Source organism: Hyperolius riggenbachi, chromosome 10, assembly GCF_040937935.1.
Source record: "Hyperolius riggenbachi isolate aHypRig1 chromosome 10, aHypRig1.pri, whole genome shotgun sequence".
Lineage (NCBI taxonomy): Eukaryota > Metazoa > Chordata > Amphibia > Anura > Hyperoliidae > Hyperolius > Hyperolius riggenbachi.
The window spans coordinates 122,936,785-122,951,809 of NC_090655.1; the positions used below are offsets into that span (position 1 = coordinate 122,936,785).

Below are 15,025 nucleotides of genomic sequence, written 5' to 3' on the forward strand. Positions count from 1 at the left end.
TTTTTTTATTTATGTGTTTTGCCCTTTTTTTTCTCTTTTCTCAGATAGTTAACCTTTTGGACTCAAACTTACAAGTTCAAACCACAGCTAAAGCTCAGAGGCTGCCACAATTAGTAACTTATTTTTGTCACTCCGCCAAGAGTCTTATTATGTGACATGTATAGTGTATTCTTGGCACATGAGGCTGGGATGATGTAACTGGTGAGGAAGCCTATGATGTACTGGAAGCTAGCCAACTATGTTGCCAGAAGAGAATGCAACATTGTTGTTTTTTTGTGCACTTACAGTAAAAATGTTCACAAGTGCAGAATATGTCATTATTCTGTTTTGTATTGCTTAGCTGCAAGGCATATTTTTTCTCCTATAATGCTTTTCATTATTATTTGCTTATTCAGAAAATCAGTGAAAATATTAGTGTGGTTTTTCATGTTAAAGTAAACCTTACACCAGACTGCTATGAGGAAAAATTGCAGTTTGCTATAGCTCTGAGGAGAGTCACATGATCAGCTGAGCAGCCCGTGGAAATAATGAGGGGGAACGGGCTTGACATTACCTCTGAAAGCATGAAAACTGAAGCTTATTTTTTTTTTTTTTTCAGAAATGATGTGACTGATATAGTATAGCTGCCGTGTAGACGTGGTCAATCAGATGCTACTAATTCTGATTTGCATATTGCATGCAGCTTGAAATTGGACCAATTAAAATCAACAGGAAGTCCATTTTACTGGCCCAGTTCTGACCTACATGCAGCTTGCATTAACTCTTCATGCACATCAGAATTATTCTCTTACTGACCATCGCTAATTACAAATTAGAAGCACAGCTGTGGTATGTGGTAAGCAATATAGACAGTGTAGTGCAGACTTGTCTGTATATTAGTGACAGAAGTGGCAAGTTAATTTTTTAAAGTAAGTTTTAAAGGGGATAGTATGGCTTATGTGACCCAACGAGAAAATCCATAGGTAACAGTTCTCTAGTTACAGCAACGTTTAGTAGCATTCTAATTGGTTGAATAGTGTAGGCATGTTATTACTTCAACCAATCTGAAAGCTAGATGTTTGAGAGGGAGCTGTCCACTCAATCCTATTGGTGGAGTTTCTCTAAAGACTTTCCTGTTGGGTAAACTAAACCATTCTAGCTCCCAGTTTGCTGGAAGTAAAATAAAATGTGCGTCCATCATGTCTGTCCCCACCCATTACAGAACTGGACGCCATGACGCCCTTTCTCCTTCCATAATCATAACCAACATGACACTCCAGTAGGGTCAAGCCACCCAAATACTGTATAAACATACAACCCAGTAAGTCTATGCCCCCACCTTTCTGTATAGCTATGTCTGCCTCCCCCATATAGCCATATATCAGTAATGCCATCCCTGGCTGTATAGAATGGTGCAAGGAAACAGGTGCTGTCTGGGCATGCAGTACCTCTTCTCTCACGTGCCTGGCTCTCCCAGTGGCCCACTTCCCAATCTCCTACAGATGGTGGGCATGTGATGTTAGCGGAGAAGGCAATCTCGGGATGATCTGGAGCTGGGGTGGGGTTACTGCAGCACACGTCAACACGGGTATCTATGACAACACTGATTTCCCTGCACAAATCTGCACAGTTGTCATTGGAGGCTGTGGAGGTGCCCCTGTATAGGGAAGGTAAGAGGTTGGGCCCCCTCAGTCTTGGACCCCTGTGAAGCTGCAGGTACTGCTCCTCCAGTAGTTACACCATCTGTCTCCACCCAGTGGGCTCTCCAGCAGTGATGATTAGTATGCAAAGTTGACCTCCCACGTGTGTTTAGAAAAAAATCTTACAGTAAATTTCAAACAATTTTTTGTTTGTTTTCCATGCCCATCTGTACATATTGTCATGCTTTTTTCTTAAATCTGTATCCTCTGTTGTGCAGCTGTACACATGCCTCTCTGAACCCCCAGCTCTCCCTGCAGGGGATACAGGGCTGATAGTTACACCATCTAAGTGGTGCAAATTCTATTAGATAAGATCTCTACAGAGATTGAAACTATTATATAATGACACAAGGTGGCAGATCATCAATATTAGAAAGGGGCATTTTATTCTTATTTTATGTCTTGTTACTATAGACCTGAAGGTACTCCCATCATTCCACAAAATACATCCATGACATCCTATTATGTGGTGTAACCTCTTGCTGTCTTGGCATTTCTCCCAGGTTATGCCCCAGTGACAGGAATGTGTCACCCACTAAGGAGCTGTACACTGAATCATGAGGATGGCTTTTCATCTGCGTTTGTGGTTGCCCATGAAACAGGTCACGTGTAAGTATGACATGTAATATTTTAGTGGCTTAATCAAACATCAGTTACTACATCAAAACCTTCTAAGTTCTAACAATGACAGCATTGTGTAAGATTACCAAAAGATCAACAGGCAGCCATTTACAAATAAGTGAGGTTATCATTTATCATCCACACATCTGTAGATCAAAGAGATTATGATGACTTAATATGAAGTACACCATGCCAGCCACCTGGAGCTTAATAGAAGGCATGTAGTTCTGGAATGTAAGCACATTTTAATTTATATACATAATGGAATTTTGTTTATATTTACACATGTGATCTGAAATTGACTCAGGTCTAACCACATTAGATTATAACATTTAACTCTCTGTAGTGATTGACAGCATTTGCCAGACATAAAAGACTAAGCAGCCACAAACTTTGCAGTAATTCTACATGCTAAACTAAGGATGTAATTGGGTATGGACATGCTCCAGCCAGTTCACAGTTAAATGGCGCAGTTAGCAAGCATGCAGCTGCTTATTCTACAACTGATCTGCCGGAATCAGATCTACTAAATGAAGGGTGTAATGATGCACAGATGCACTGTAGCAACTGTGATGTGCATGCGCAGGCTTTGGTGTGGGCGTGTGCAGGCTTCAGGTGACAGTGGCACTTGTGTTGTAGGTGAGAGTTGTGGTGTGCATGTGCAGGCTTTGGTGTGTGCACTTGCAGGCTGTGGCATTTGCATTGTAGGCTGTGGTTGTGGTGTGTGCGTGCAGACTTTAAAGAGAAACCGTGACCAAGAATTGAACTTCATCCCAATCAGTAGCTGATAACCCCTTATACATGAGAAATCTATTCATTTTCACAAACGGATCATCAGGGGGCTCTGTATGGCTGATATTGTGGTGAAACTCCTCCCACTAGAAACTCGGAGGACCATGGTCCTGGTAGTTTCCTGTCTGTGAACCTTGTTGGATTGTGGGAAATAGCTGTTTACAGCTGGTATAAACTGCCAAAAAAGCAAGAAGCAGCTACATCACCTGCCAGCAGTAAAAATGTCACCATGTGATAAAAGTCAGAATGTAAATTAGGGATTTAAAAGATTTTACAATGGGCAAATACTTAATTATACATAATTATTGTAAAAATGAAGCACTTTTTTATTGCATTATTTTCACTGGAGTTCCTCTTTAAGCAATGGTAGGCTCTGGACAATTGTGGCAATTTGGCAAATGCGGCATTAACTATATAGGCAGCAGGGGGGTGTTTGCATTGTAGGTGGCAGTTGTGGTGTGCGTGCACAGGTGCGTCATTTAGTATATAGGTTGATTTGCAATTCTTTTGAGAAACACAGGTTTACTGGTGTTTTATAAACCGTAATCATTGTTTCAGTTGTATGTTTCACCCTGTTAGGCTGCTAGCATTCTAGACATACACATTTCTCAAGTTAGGCCTGGTTTCCATGTATGCAGGTGGATGATGCAATGCAAGGCACCAAGTTGCTCCACAATGTTACCTGATTCAGTTGCAATCCCATTCATATTCATATAGTGAATGGGATCGCAAAAGCGCAGAAAGGCACACAACCATACGTTGGAATTCCACAGTGATTCACATGAATGGAAATATCAGAAAGTGCGGTCTATGCACTTTCTGATGTCCCTGCGGATCACATCACCACACTTTGCCAAAAATGCCGCCACAAAGGCGCAGGTGGAATTAAGGTATAAAAGACAGGAGAATGAGCTATTGGCAACAGCCACCTCAGCTAGGTTCATACCTAAAGAGTTGGGTCCCCCATTGGAGCGGACACTACACTCTCCCCACCCGCTGGCCACAGGTGATCTGGCTCAAGTGGGAATAACCGTAGACATTTAAATTCCAGCGTAAAAGTTAGAAAACACAGCCGGAATACCTGAGATTGCCATACTACAAATAAGCATGAATGGAAAGGAAAGGAACTGAACAAGCAAGTCAAAAGTCTGGAAGAATAGTGCTATCTGTGTGGAACAAACAAAGCTGGATTAACAATTCCCTGGAAGTGTACAAATAAAAGCCCTTTAGCTCTATAGTCATGCACTATGCTCTACTTTCTCAACAACACTGAGATAATCTTCTGCACAATACAAGCAGCATTCATCAAGCTCATTCTGTAATTCATATATACAGTTCATTTTTTTATGCAGTATATACTGCTATGCAAAAGAAAATGTTCAACTTTTTTTTCTTTAGTTTCTTTAAGGGTACCTTCGGTAAAGGAAAAAAGTTGACATTTACTTACCTGGGCTTCTTCCATCCTTGTCTACTGCATTTTGGCACCGTCAACCCTGAAGTCTGTGACTGGCTCATTTGGGGACTGCGGTGCATGCACCAGAGCCAGTTGTAGACTTTGACAGGGGTCATGACGGCAAAACAAAGCAGGCCAAGAAGACAGCGAGGGACTGTGTTTGCTGTAAGTGAGGGAGTTTGCTGTAAGCACATTTGAGGAATAAAGTACACTGCACTGGTTGCTGCTCTCCATTTCCTCCTTTCTTTTACTGCAGATGACTGCCCGCGACCGCAGAGGATGCCACATTCAGTTATTGACTTAGGGCCTTTTTCCACTGGCTGAAGCGATGCGATGCAACTACCGCGTTGCATTGCATCACTTCCGCTCCCACACGCGTCACTTCCGCATCTCTCGATGTGGAAGTGAATAGGAAGAGACGAGACTCATGCTGAAGATTCTCTGGTTGCTCCGCATAACCAGCACACAGTGGAAACTGTCCCATTGCTGTGCATTGGTTACAGTTCGGCTATGGTGTTATGCGGCTATGTAGCCGCATCGCATCACGTCTAGTGGGTATAGGCAATAAGACTGTGTTTCATATTTTGGCCCCTTGTGTGATTGAGTTTGACACCCTTGCTTTATGGTGTAACATCACTTAAAGGAATACTATCGATACCCAAGTGTTCTAAAATGACAGTGTGCAAATAATGTCTAAGTAGCTGTGTAAACATTTTCATACTTTTCATGTTAAATATCAGAGGCAAAAACTGTAATTTATTGAGGGTATGATTTAGCTATATTGGGACAAATTAATTGCAGAAGGGGTGTCTGCTTCAATGCACAGCCAGAGTTGCATATCAGACTACAGAAAGAAAATATCAAACATATCAAACTCTGAAAGCAAAAACAGTATGAAAAGCTGTGACAATTAGTTGCATTTCCTCTGCTCTCTTCAGACACTTCAGTCAGAAACACAGGACACAGGAGCTGCAGCTGTTGGGAGCTCTCTTCTCTGTCACACACAGAGCTACACATAGAGTTAACTGATCAAGTGTGAGGGGAATTTCCCCTCTGCTCATGGCTCAGTTAGCCGTCAGTTTTGGCGTCAGTAAAGTTTGAATGTATTTTGATAACAGTAAACTAAGAAGTTGCTACTAAAATGTATACACCAGTACTTAGCAGCACTTCCGAAACAATTCCTGTGTCAATTGAAAACAATATGTGAATCGATAGTATTCCTTTAAAAAATAGAGCAGCCAGCAGATATGTTAACTACATTATAAACATGCATGTCTGCATTACAAACATATGCATGTATTGCTCTGCAGTGTACTGTGTAATTGTAGATAGGAAGTGGTCAAAATGGGAATGATTTGTATGCATAGAAAAATATGACATCCCTGGCATCCCTACCAATATGTACCCAGTAACCTCACAGATGGGCCCTCCCTTCCCCTATGTAGTGAGTGGATAATTCCCGTAGACCTTGTCATATTTTTACTACTTGAATTTGTGTGCAGTGTTCTGAGTAATCAGGTAACCAAAACCCCAAACAATAAGATAAGAATTCTGGGAAATCATATATACCAAACCATAAACTGTTACCATGGTTTCAAGCAAGCTTAGTTTGAAGCTTTACCAGCGCAACTTTTAATTACCGGTGTATTAAAATTACAAAATGATTTGCAGTGGTGTAACTACAAATCATGGGGCCCCCATGCAAACCTTTGATTGGGCCCCCCAATGTTCACATCCTTACCCTTGGTGGCCCATCTTGCAAGAGCCATAAAACAAGTTTGGGCATCATAATCCTTACACCTTACACTCCTTTATACTCTTTACCGCCCAAGGCCACTATAAGCAGCCGCCCCCTTCAGTATAGGCAGCCAGATGACCCCCCCCCCCTCAAGTAGAGGTAGCTGGATGACCCTTCCCCCTCCCTCCAGTATAGGTAGCCTGTTGACCCTTTCCTCTAGTATAAGCTGCCAGATGACCATCCTCCCCACACCTCCAGTATAGATGGCAAGATAACCCCCCCCCTCCAGTTTAGAAAACTTGATGACCCCCCTTCCCTTAGTAAAAAGGTAGCCTGATGACCCCCCCCCCCTTCCTTCAGTATAAAAATCCAGGTGACCCTCCCCCCTTCCTTAAAGACCCCTGCCCTCCAGTATAGGTAGCCAGGTGACCCTCCTCCCCCCCCCCCGTATAGCCTGCCACCCATCCGCCCTTAAAGGTAACTGAGCACATTCTCTTTCACTGGAATCTCTCCTGGCATAGAAGCTGCCATGTTCCCCCCTCCCCTTCTCACATTCCTTATTTACAGAAGTCAGAGATGCTATCTTGACACATTGACACACACAATGTCTTTGAAGAAACAGTCCTAATTACTTACCCCCTTTGATGAAAAGGCATTGTTTACCTCTTGGTAATTAGCTCAATAAAACAATTAGGTTCTCTGCGGTTGGGGACGGTCGGGCAGGCCTGCTGAAACAGGCTAATAAAACTTTGAATGTAAAATACAAGGTAAAATGAAAGTTTATTGTAATAATGAAACAGATTGTCGACATGCATTTTTCATGTGCTATAGAAATGTCCTGAGTGATAAAAATGGTGCTCGGTTCACTTTAATGACTGTGGTGCCCAAGGCCATGGCCTGTATGGCCTTAGCCTAAATCTGGCCCTGATAACGAGTGTAGCCACAAAAACACCCAATCTGAACAATGGACCCCTTTATTGGAGGTAGTGAAGTAGTAGTTGGGGCCCCCCTACAGCTCTGGTCCTCCCTGCGGGTGCATGGGCTGCTCTCCTCTAGTTACGTCCCTGATGGTTTGTATATTGTTAATATGTTATACTTTATGTTTAATGAAGACCAGGCGATGCCCAGTTTGGTCCAGTGAAACTAGTCTTTTTCATAGATTTGCATATGTGTTATAAATATCTGATGTATAAAAAGTACTGAAGTCATTATTGTACTGGTGGTAACGCAATGAAGACTAGACTGCATTACAGTCTTTCTGTGGCAGGCTCGGCATGGAGCATGATGGGCAAGGGAATCGCTGTGCTGATGAGACCAGTATGGGAAGCATCATGGCGCCACTGGTGCAGGCCGCGTTCCATCGCTATCACTGGTCCAGATGCAGCAAGCAGGAACTTAACCGATATATACAGTGAGTAACTGCCATTACTTGTGTCTCATATGTTGGTGTGCATTAACAACAGGCATGAATCTGCTTTAAAGGGAACCTGTACTGAGTAAAATTATTTAAAATAAACACAAGGTAACTTCAAATGAACATTACATAGTTACCTTGCCATCAGTTCCTCTCAGAAGCTCACCATTTTCTTCTGAGAATGATCCTTTCCAGTTCTGACAACATTTTGTCAGAACTGAAATATATCAGTTGCTGTCAGTTATTTATCAGTTGCTGTCAGTTATAGCTGAGAGGACAACTGATGTGCCAAGTAATGTCTATGTTTCCCTATGACTCAAGTGGGCGATGTTACAGTTTAACAGTGTACTGACCAGGAAGCTGTTATGGGGTAATGGCCATTTTCAAAATGGAGGACAGAGAATTCCATTGATCACAGTGGACAAACAGGACGCAGGAGAGGAGAAAGAGATTGAGGAGTAGACTACATGGGAGGTAAGTATGACTTGTGTATGTTTATTTTGACTTTAATTTTCAGTTCAGGTTTTCTTTAAAGGAAATGTTAATTAACAGACCGGTTACTCTTTTTTCTGTCAAAGGTCTGTTAGACACAAAGGTTTTGCTTTGGAATTGCTTTAATGCTCAGGAGTGTAATCTGAACATCTGTATGTAAAACCTGTGAATAGCGGATGAGTCATAGGCCACAAAGGAGGTCTAGACAGGCCTTTTGTAGTGTGTTTGTGTTCTCAGTGCAATCACTAGCTGGAATCGCTCTGTCTCCTTATAATGTATATCTGTGAATCACCGCCTTTGTCTAGGACATCAGTGCTGCATGCTAAGCTCCTTTTGTGGAACCGAGTGCCAGAATCCGAGTAATAAACCATAAGGACAAAGGATCCCCCCAGCAAACACCCACACCATCAAAAATGTAGCTTCATATACTATACTTATTAACCACATAAATCATAGGTAATGAGTTTAACAAGTAAAACTCCTATATAAATATAAATACACAAATATATGAAGATCCGTGGACAGTCACCAAATCTGATTAAAAAAATCCATCTTAAGTCCACCCAGTTTGCAAGAAAAAGAAAAAAAAATATATATATATATATATAGAGAGAGAGAGATCGCCCATAAGGTAATGTAAATATAGAGCCCCCGATTTGACCAGCAGTGGCATCAGTGGCAAGAGGGGAGGTGGATGCTAACGCATATCTCGGTCAGCCGACAGCTTCATCAGAGAGCCTTTGTCCTTAAGTTTTATTGATTGGCGACTAGCCACCCTAGATCCAGCACACTATATTAGTGTGCCCCTCTCTCCCCCATTTTTTTGAATTACATAAGCATGTAAAGTGGAGAACAAACAGAGCATTCCAAAAGACAAACAATACTAGGAATAGCAGTAAAATGGTAGACTTCAGCATGTGCCATGTCACTAACTATGGGTGCAAGGTCCACTTTATGGTTATGCAATAGCATAGCTACAGAGCTATAGATACCAGTGTAAAGGTAGACCCCCCCCCTCCCCATACAATAATCACATGGTGTAGATCAGTGTTCCCCAACCCTGTCTTTAGGGCCCACCAACAGTGCATGTTTTGTATAACTCCACAGAGGTAGATGATCAGCTCTGCTGAGACACTAATTACCCCACCTGAGGACAGGGTTGGGGAACTCTGGTGTAGACCATCAAACCTAGATTTCCAAGGATAGTCACTAAGTACCAGAAATGTAAACAGAAGAAAAGGTGTGGTTATCATCAGTGCCAATACAGCATAAGTAAAGGGCTAATGATGCATCTGGAGAAGGGTCCCTTGGGTGACTGGAGAAGTGCCCCATGTGAGTCCCTCAGATCTAGGAGCCCTGTCGTAATGGCAGCTTCTGCATCGCCTATTGCTACACCATTGGTTTTATCTCTGGTCTCTGCAGTTTTTGATAACATAAAATGTAATGTTCATAAAATGCACTTTTACATGCTATTATATTTTATCTTCAACTTATGGCTGAAGTCTTTCTGAACACGATTACTCAGCAATGCAGAATGAACAAACATCATCATCAGCTGTCTCTCATCCTTTAATTACACAGTTCCTACGATTGTCTCCTGGATGACCCCTTTGAGCACAAATGGCCCAAACTCCCCGAACTTCCAGGAATCAACTACTCCATGGATGAGCAATGCAGATTTGATTTTGGAGTAGGCTACAAGATGTGCACTGCTGTGAGTATCAGCCCTGCTGACTATTGTATGTAACTAGAGCCTAAAGGTTCTTAAACTATTTGGAGGAAAGCTACATTTATCCATTTAAATCCTAGCACTGTCTATAGAAACTAATAGGATAAAATGGCACAATCCTCTTTTTGTCTCATATATAGCATTACACGTAATATAAAGCATTACCCTTAAATGGTGTAATTAATGTCTCAAGAAAAGTAGGTAGACAGGTAGCTGAATTTTGCGTGTAAAATGATTTTGCAGTTGAAGGTGCCATTGAAAGTGGAAATTTCAGATTTTCCTTATATATAAGGAAGTAATGAAGTATCAAAAATTCTCATACAATTGTGTGCTTAGCACACTGTAACACTAATGAATTTTTTTTTTCAAAAACCCATAATTACAAAAGTATAAATCAATGTATTACTAAATAGTCTATAAAAAACAATGCAGTGTATGTCCCCAAGGTGCACCCCCTCGAAAAAGGACCCAGGGGGGTTGCACCTTGGGGACATACACCGCATTGTTTTTTATAGATCATTTAGTAATAAATTGATTTATACTTTTGTAATTATGGGTTTTTGACATTTTTTTTCATTAGTAATTAAGTATCATTGGTTGAACTGCACAGCATAAGGTCACCGACATGGATGAAATAGGGGCGCAAGGAAAAATGGGTGCTGGGTAAAGCCGACATACTGTAAGTATAAATGATAATTACAATTGTGAATTGGGCACCAGACAAAAAAATATTTACCGTGGTAATGAGTCGACGATAGTAAAACACTGGTAAATTTTACCGATATTTTACTACATCTAAACCTAACCCTACTCTCACACACAACCCTCGCAGCTCTGACACCTAACTTTAACCCTCCCTTCCTGATGCCTAACCCTAAAACTCCCTTTCCTGAAGTCTAACCATAAAACAACCCCTTCCCAACCTCTTATTTTCAAAATGAAAAATGCCAAAACGATAATTTTCAAAAAACAAAAAATATTTCTAATATTATAACTTTCTTTTTTTTCAAAACGATAAAAATTTCACAAACTATATTGTTCTAATTTTCAAAACGTTATTTATCAGGTGCCCAAATTTCTGCTTTCAGCACCCAATAGCGGATATTTGCATTACGACCTATGGTGGTACCAAAATCGTTCATTAGCCACGGGCACCCAAATCTACTGCTTCCTGTTAGCGTCCTTAAAGAGGAACTTCAGCCTAAACAAACATACTGTCATTAAGTTACATTACTTATGTTAGTTAAAATAGATGGGCAATATAATCTCTTACCCACCCTGTTTTAAAAGAACCGGCAAAGGTTTGTGATTTCATGAGGGCAGCCATCTTTTTGGTTGAAAGAAGGTGACAGGGAGCATGAGACACAGTTCCAACTATCCTGTGTGCTGATCACCCCTCCCAGTTGCTAGGCAATGTGAATAACAACATAGGAAATCCCATCATGCTTTGCACAGCATCAGGGGAAAAAAGCCAGGGTAATTTTCTTTGATGGGGCGGTGCTTAGCTAAAAATGTAGCTAAAAATGAGACTTCTATAAGAAAAAAAAATGTCTGATGCTGTGAAACTGTGAAAGAAACACCAAGCCTTTTCAGTTCTGCTGAGTAGATTTTTAGTCTGAAGGTTCACTTGAAGGTAGCAGCAATACCAATGCATGTCAATGGGAGAAAGCCTCACTCAATGCTCTACCATTCTTGCCATATTATCTCCAAGTTACCGAAGACATATCACTGCAAGAAGTCAGTGATGCAAATGTATGGCTTCCTCTATCAGTGCTTTTCACTGCTGCTCTTTTGTTTATCATGTTTAAAAAAAAAAGCTATAATTAATGCATGGCTAAAGACAATGAAAACACCACAAATTACACTGGTAAATTACCACCGTAGCTACTGAGGCTTTATAAATGTGCCCCTAAATTCTGGGTATGAGAAAGTGTCTCCTTTGATACATTTTTTAACATGTTAAAGCACTTAATTGTGTATGAAGAAACAAATAGTATTTTAGTGATGCATATGCTTCTTTGCTGGGACCATGGGAAGCACTGAAAGATTCCAGCAAATCCTCTTATAGGGAATCGTAAATAAGAGGAATATAGAGGCTTCCATCTTCATTCTCTACTCGACAATGCTAGTTGCCTGACTTCCGTGCAGATACTCTGCTTCTAATACTAGACAACACTGGCCCAGAATCAGCATGTAGGTCAGATGCTTTGACTCTGGTTTGACTCCAATGACTGCATGCTTGTTGCATGTGTGACACCAAAACTACTAAACCCAAAAGCTCAGCATGACAGCCAGGCAGCTGTAATTGTTTATAAGTAAATGAATATGGTAGCTTGAAGCTTCCATAATCCTCTAACTTCAGGTTCTCTTTAAAGTATTAACACATATACTAGTACTTGCTCGCCTGATTCTGCTGTAGTGTTGCTACGAGGATGGGAAGAGGGATGACGTTGTGGTGCATGATGGTAAGGAGGGGGACAATGCACTGGGGATCACTGATGTTTAAAGGCTAGGTAGGCATGTCAGAGTTTGGGGGTCTCCAGTACACATGCTGGATTTCTGGGTCTACATGAAAAGGGCGCCGGTAAAAAAGGGCGCCTGGTGGAGCCCATATATACCAACTTCGGCTACAAAAAAAGGCGCCTGGTGTAGCCCATATAAACTTCGGCTACAAAAAAGGCACCTGGTGTAGCCCATATAAAAACTTCGGCTACAAAAAAACTCTGGGATGTGTTAATTACTATTCCCCCTCCAGGCCGCCATGGATAGTGGGGAATGAAATAATTCGGCTTCCAGCGCCTGTAGCCCATATCAAAACTTCGGCTAGAAAAAACACTCCGGGATGTGTTAATTACTATTCCCCCTCCAGGCCGCCATGGATAGTGGGGGAATGAAATAATTCGGCTTCCAGCACTTGTAGCCCATATAAAAACTTAGGCTAGAAAAAAAAGGCAATAATATGGGCTACAAAGGGGCACCTTACTGTAGCTGAAAACCTTGTAGCCGAAAAAAATACGGGCTACAAAGGGGAGCCCGCTTGTAGCCGAAAACCTTGTAGCCGAAAAAATATGGGCTACAAAGGGGAGCCCGCTTGTAGCCTATATCAAAACTCGGGCGCCCTTTTCTACACCTTGTAGCCCATATTTCCAGAAATAACATTGATGTCTATGGCGGCGCCCTTTTCATACAGGCAGCTCGGGCGCCCTTTTCAACCGATCCCGGATTTCTGGCTGAGACTGCCATGAATTGCTGCTTTGGTCAAATTTAGAATAACATGCGTGCAAGGCTTTCCACATGAGTACAAGTGGTTTCAACATTTTATAAGGTGAGATTTCCTTATTATTAGGGGAAGATTCTTTGTCAGAATGTATCTTTATACATGACTTCATTTCTCTACTACCTTTTATCACTTCTGGCATCCCTTCATTCCTGTTTATTGGTATTTCTTTGTCTTAGTTCAATACTAATTAAACTGTATATTTTGCCAATGACTTTGAAATTGAATTAATCACATGTGGTATTTGTGTGATTTTTCTGTAAGAATACCCAATAACTGATCATTATCAAAGTGTGAAGCTTTTTTTTTACTAATAAAAAAAGATGATGCCAAAAAAAAAAAAGGCATCATAAAAAAATCAGTTTTACAACAACATTTTTTTCTCAAGTTTATAGTGATGGTCAATATATGACGGCACTACTAGGAGAGATAGTATATGTTTCTGAGGGCTCGTTTCCACTGTTGCGACGCGATTTCTAAGCATTCCGACGCTTGTAAAAACGCATGCGGATGCGTTTCCGCATGCGTTTTTACCCGCGATTTCGCGTGCGATTTCGCATGGCAGGGTGCCATGCGAAATTAACCATGACACTGCCAGGGCAAAATAACATTAAAAAGGAGCGAAATCGCACGCGAAATCGCGGGTAAAAACGCATGTAAAAAACGCATGCGTTTTTACTATTAAATACGTTGTGTGCGATTCGCCTGCATTCCACTCGCAGGCGAATTCGTTGGCTCTTTTGTGCGTTTTTTCACCGCTTGAAAAAACGCACATCCCCAACGCAAGAGTGGAAACAGGCCCATCCACTTACATTACATGTGCGAATCCGCATGCGTTGGACGCATGCGGATTCGCGATAGTGGAAACGAGCCCTAAATGTAATTGTCCTATGGATGGACACTGGATGGACTTCAATTTAATATACAATTTTGGGAGGCTTAGTAAGTCAAAGCAGCCACAACAAATATGGCCCATATGCAATTCACTATTTCTCCTGAGTTCTCTCCAAGAAGATACTTTTTCAACTTCTTTTTAAAATAACTTTTAAGCATTTTACAATTGAAAATGTACTTAAAAGTTGGTGAAATTGTACTATCAAAATTATTTTTTTTGTATTTTCTTGCTTGCTGGTGGTTTAAATGGCATTTTATGACAAGGTGTTAATAAAACTGAAAACTGAGGAGAAAAAGTGATTTGCATATGGAACATGGGGCCATATGCAATTCACTTTTTCACCTGAGTTTTCTCCTAGGTGATATTTTTAACCACTTCAGGATCACAGGTTTTTCCCCTAAAAACTAAAACAATTTTCACATTTCAGCGCTCCTCCCATTCATTAACCTCCTGGGCGATAATCCCGAGCTGAGCTCGGGGTATGTCACGCAGGAGGATTTCTCAGGCCCTGGTGGGCCGATTTGCATATTTTTTTTTTGTTACACGCAGCTATCACTTTGCTAGCTGCGTGTAACTTCCGATCGCCGCCGCTCGCCGCCGATCCGCCGCGCAGCCCCCCCCAAACCCCTTGCGCAGCCTGGCCAATCAATGCCAGGCAGCGCTGAGGGGTGGATCGGGACTCCCTCTGACATCCATGACGTCGGTGACGCCATGGCGACTGGGGAAGCCCAGCAGGAAATCCTGTTCTGAACGGGATTTCCTGCTTACTCTAATCGCCGAAGGCGATCGGAGTGGGTGGGGGGATGCCGCTGCGCAGCGGCTATCATGTAGCGAGCCCAGGGCTCGCTACATGATTTAAAAAATAAAAAATTTTAAAAAAAAGTGCTGCGCTCCCTCCTGGGCGATGTAATTGTATCGCCCAGAGGGTTAAGCAA

At 41.7% G+C, this 15,025-nt stretch overlaps 1 protein-coding gene across 4 annotated transcripts in view; it reads left to right on the plus strand.

The window, feature by feature from the left end:
- Positions 1–15,025, plus strand: part of ADAMTS14 (ADAM metallopeptidase with thrombospondin type 1 motif 14) — a 308,652-nt gene that overhangs the window by 209,368 nt on the left and 84,259 nt on the right. For all 4 annotated transcript variants that reach the window (XM_068257867.1, XM_068257864.1, XM_068257865.1 and 1 more), the window contains exons 7-9: positions 2,183–2,288; positions 7,551–7,694; positions 9,771–9,903. In XM_068257867.1, the coding sequence (XP_068113968.1) occupies positions 2,183–2,288; positions 7,551–7,694; positions 9,771–9,903 (383 nt within the window). The remainder of the gene's footprint in view (positions 1–2,182; positions 2,289–7,550; positions 7,695–9,770; positions 9,904–15,025) is intronic.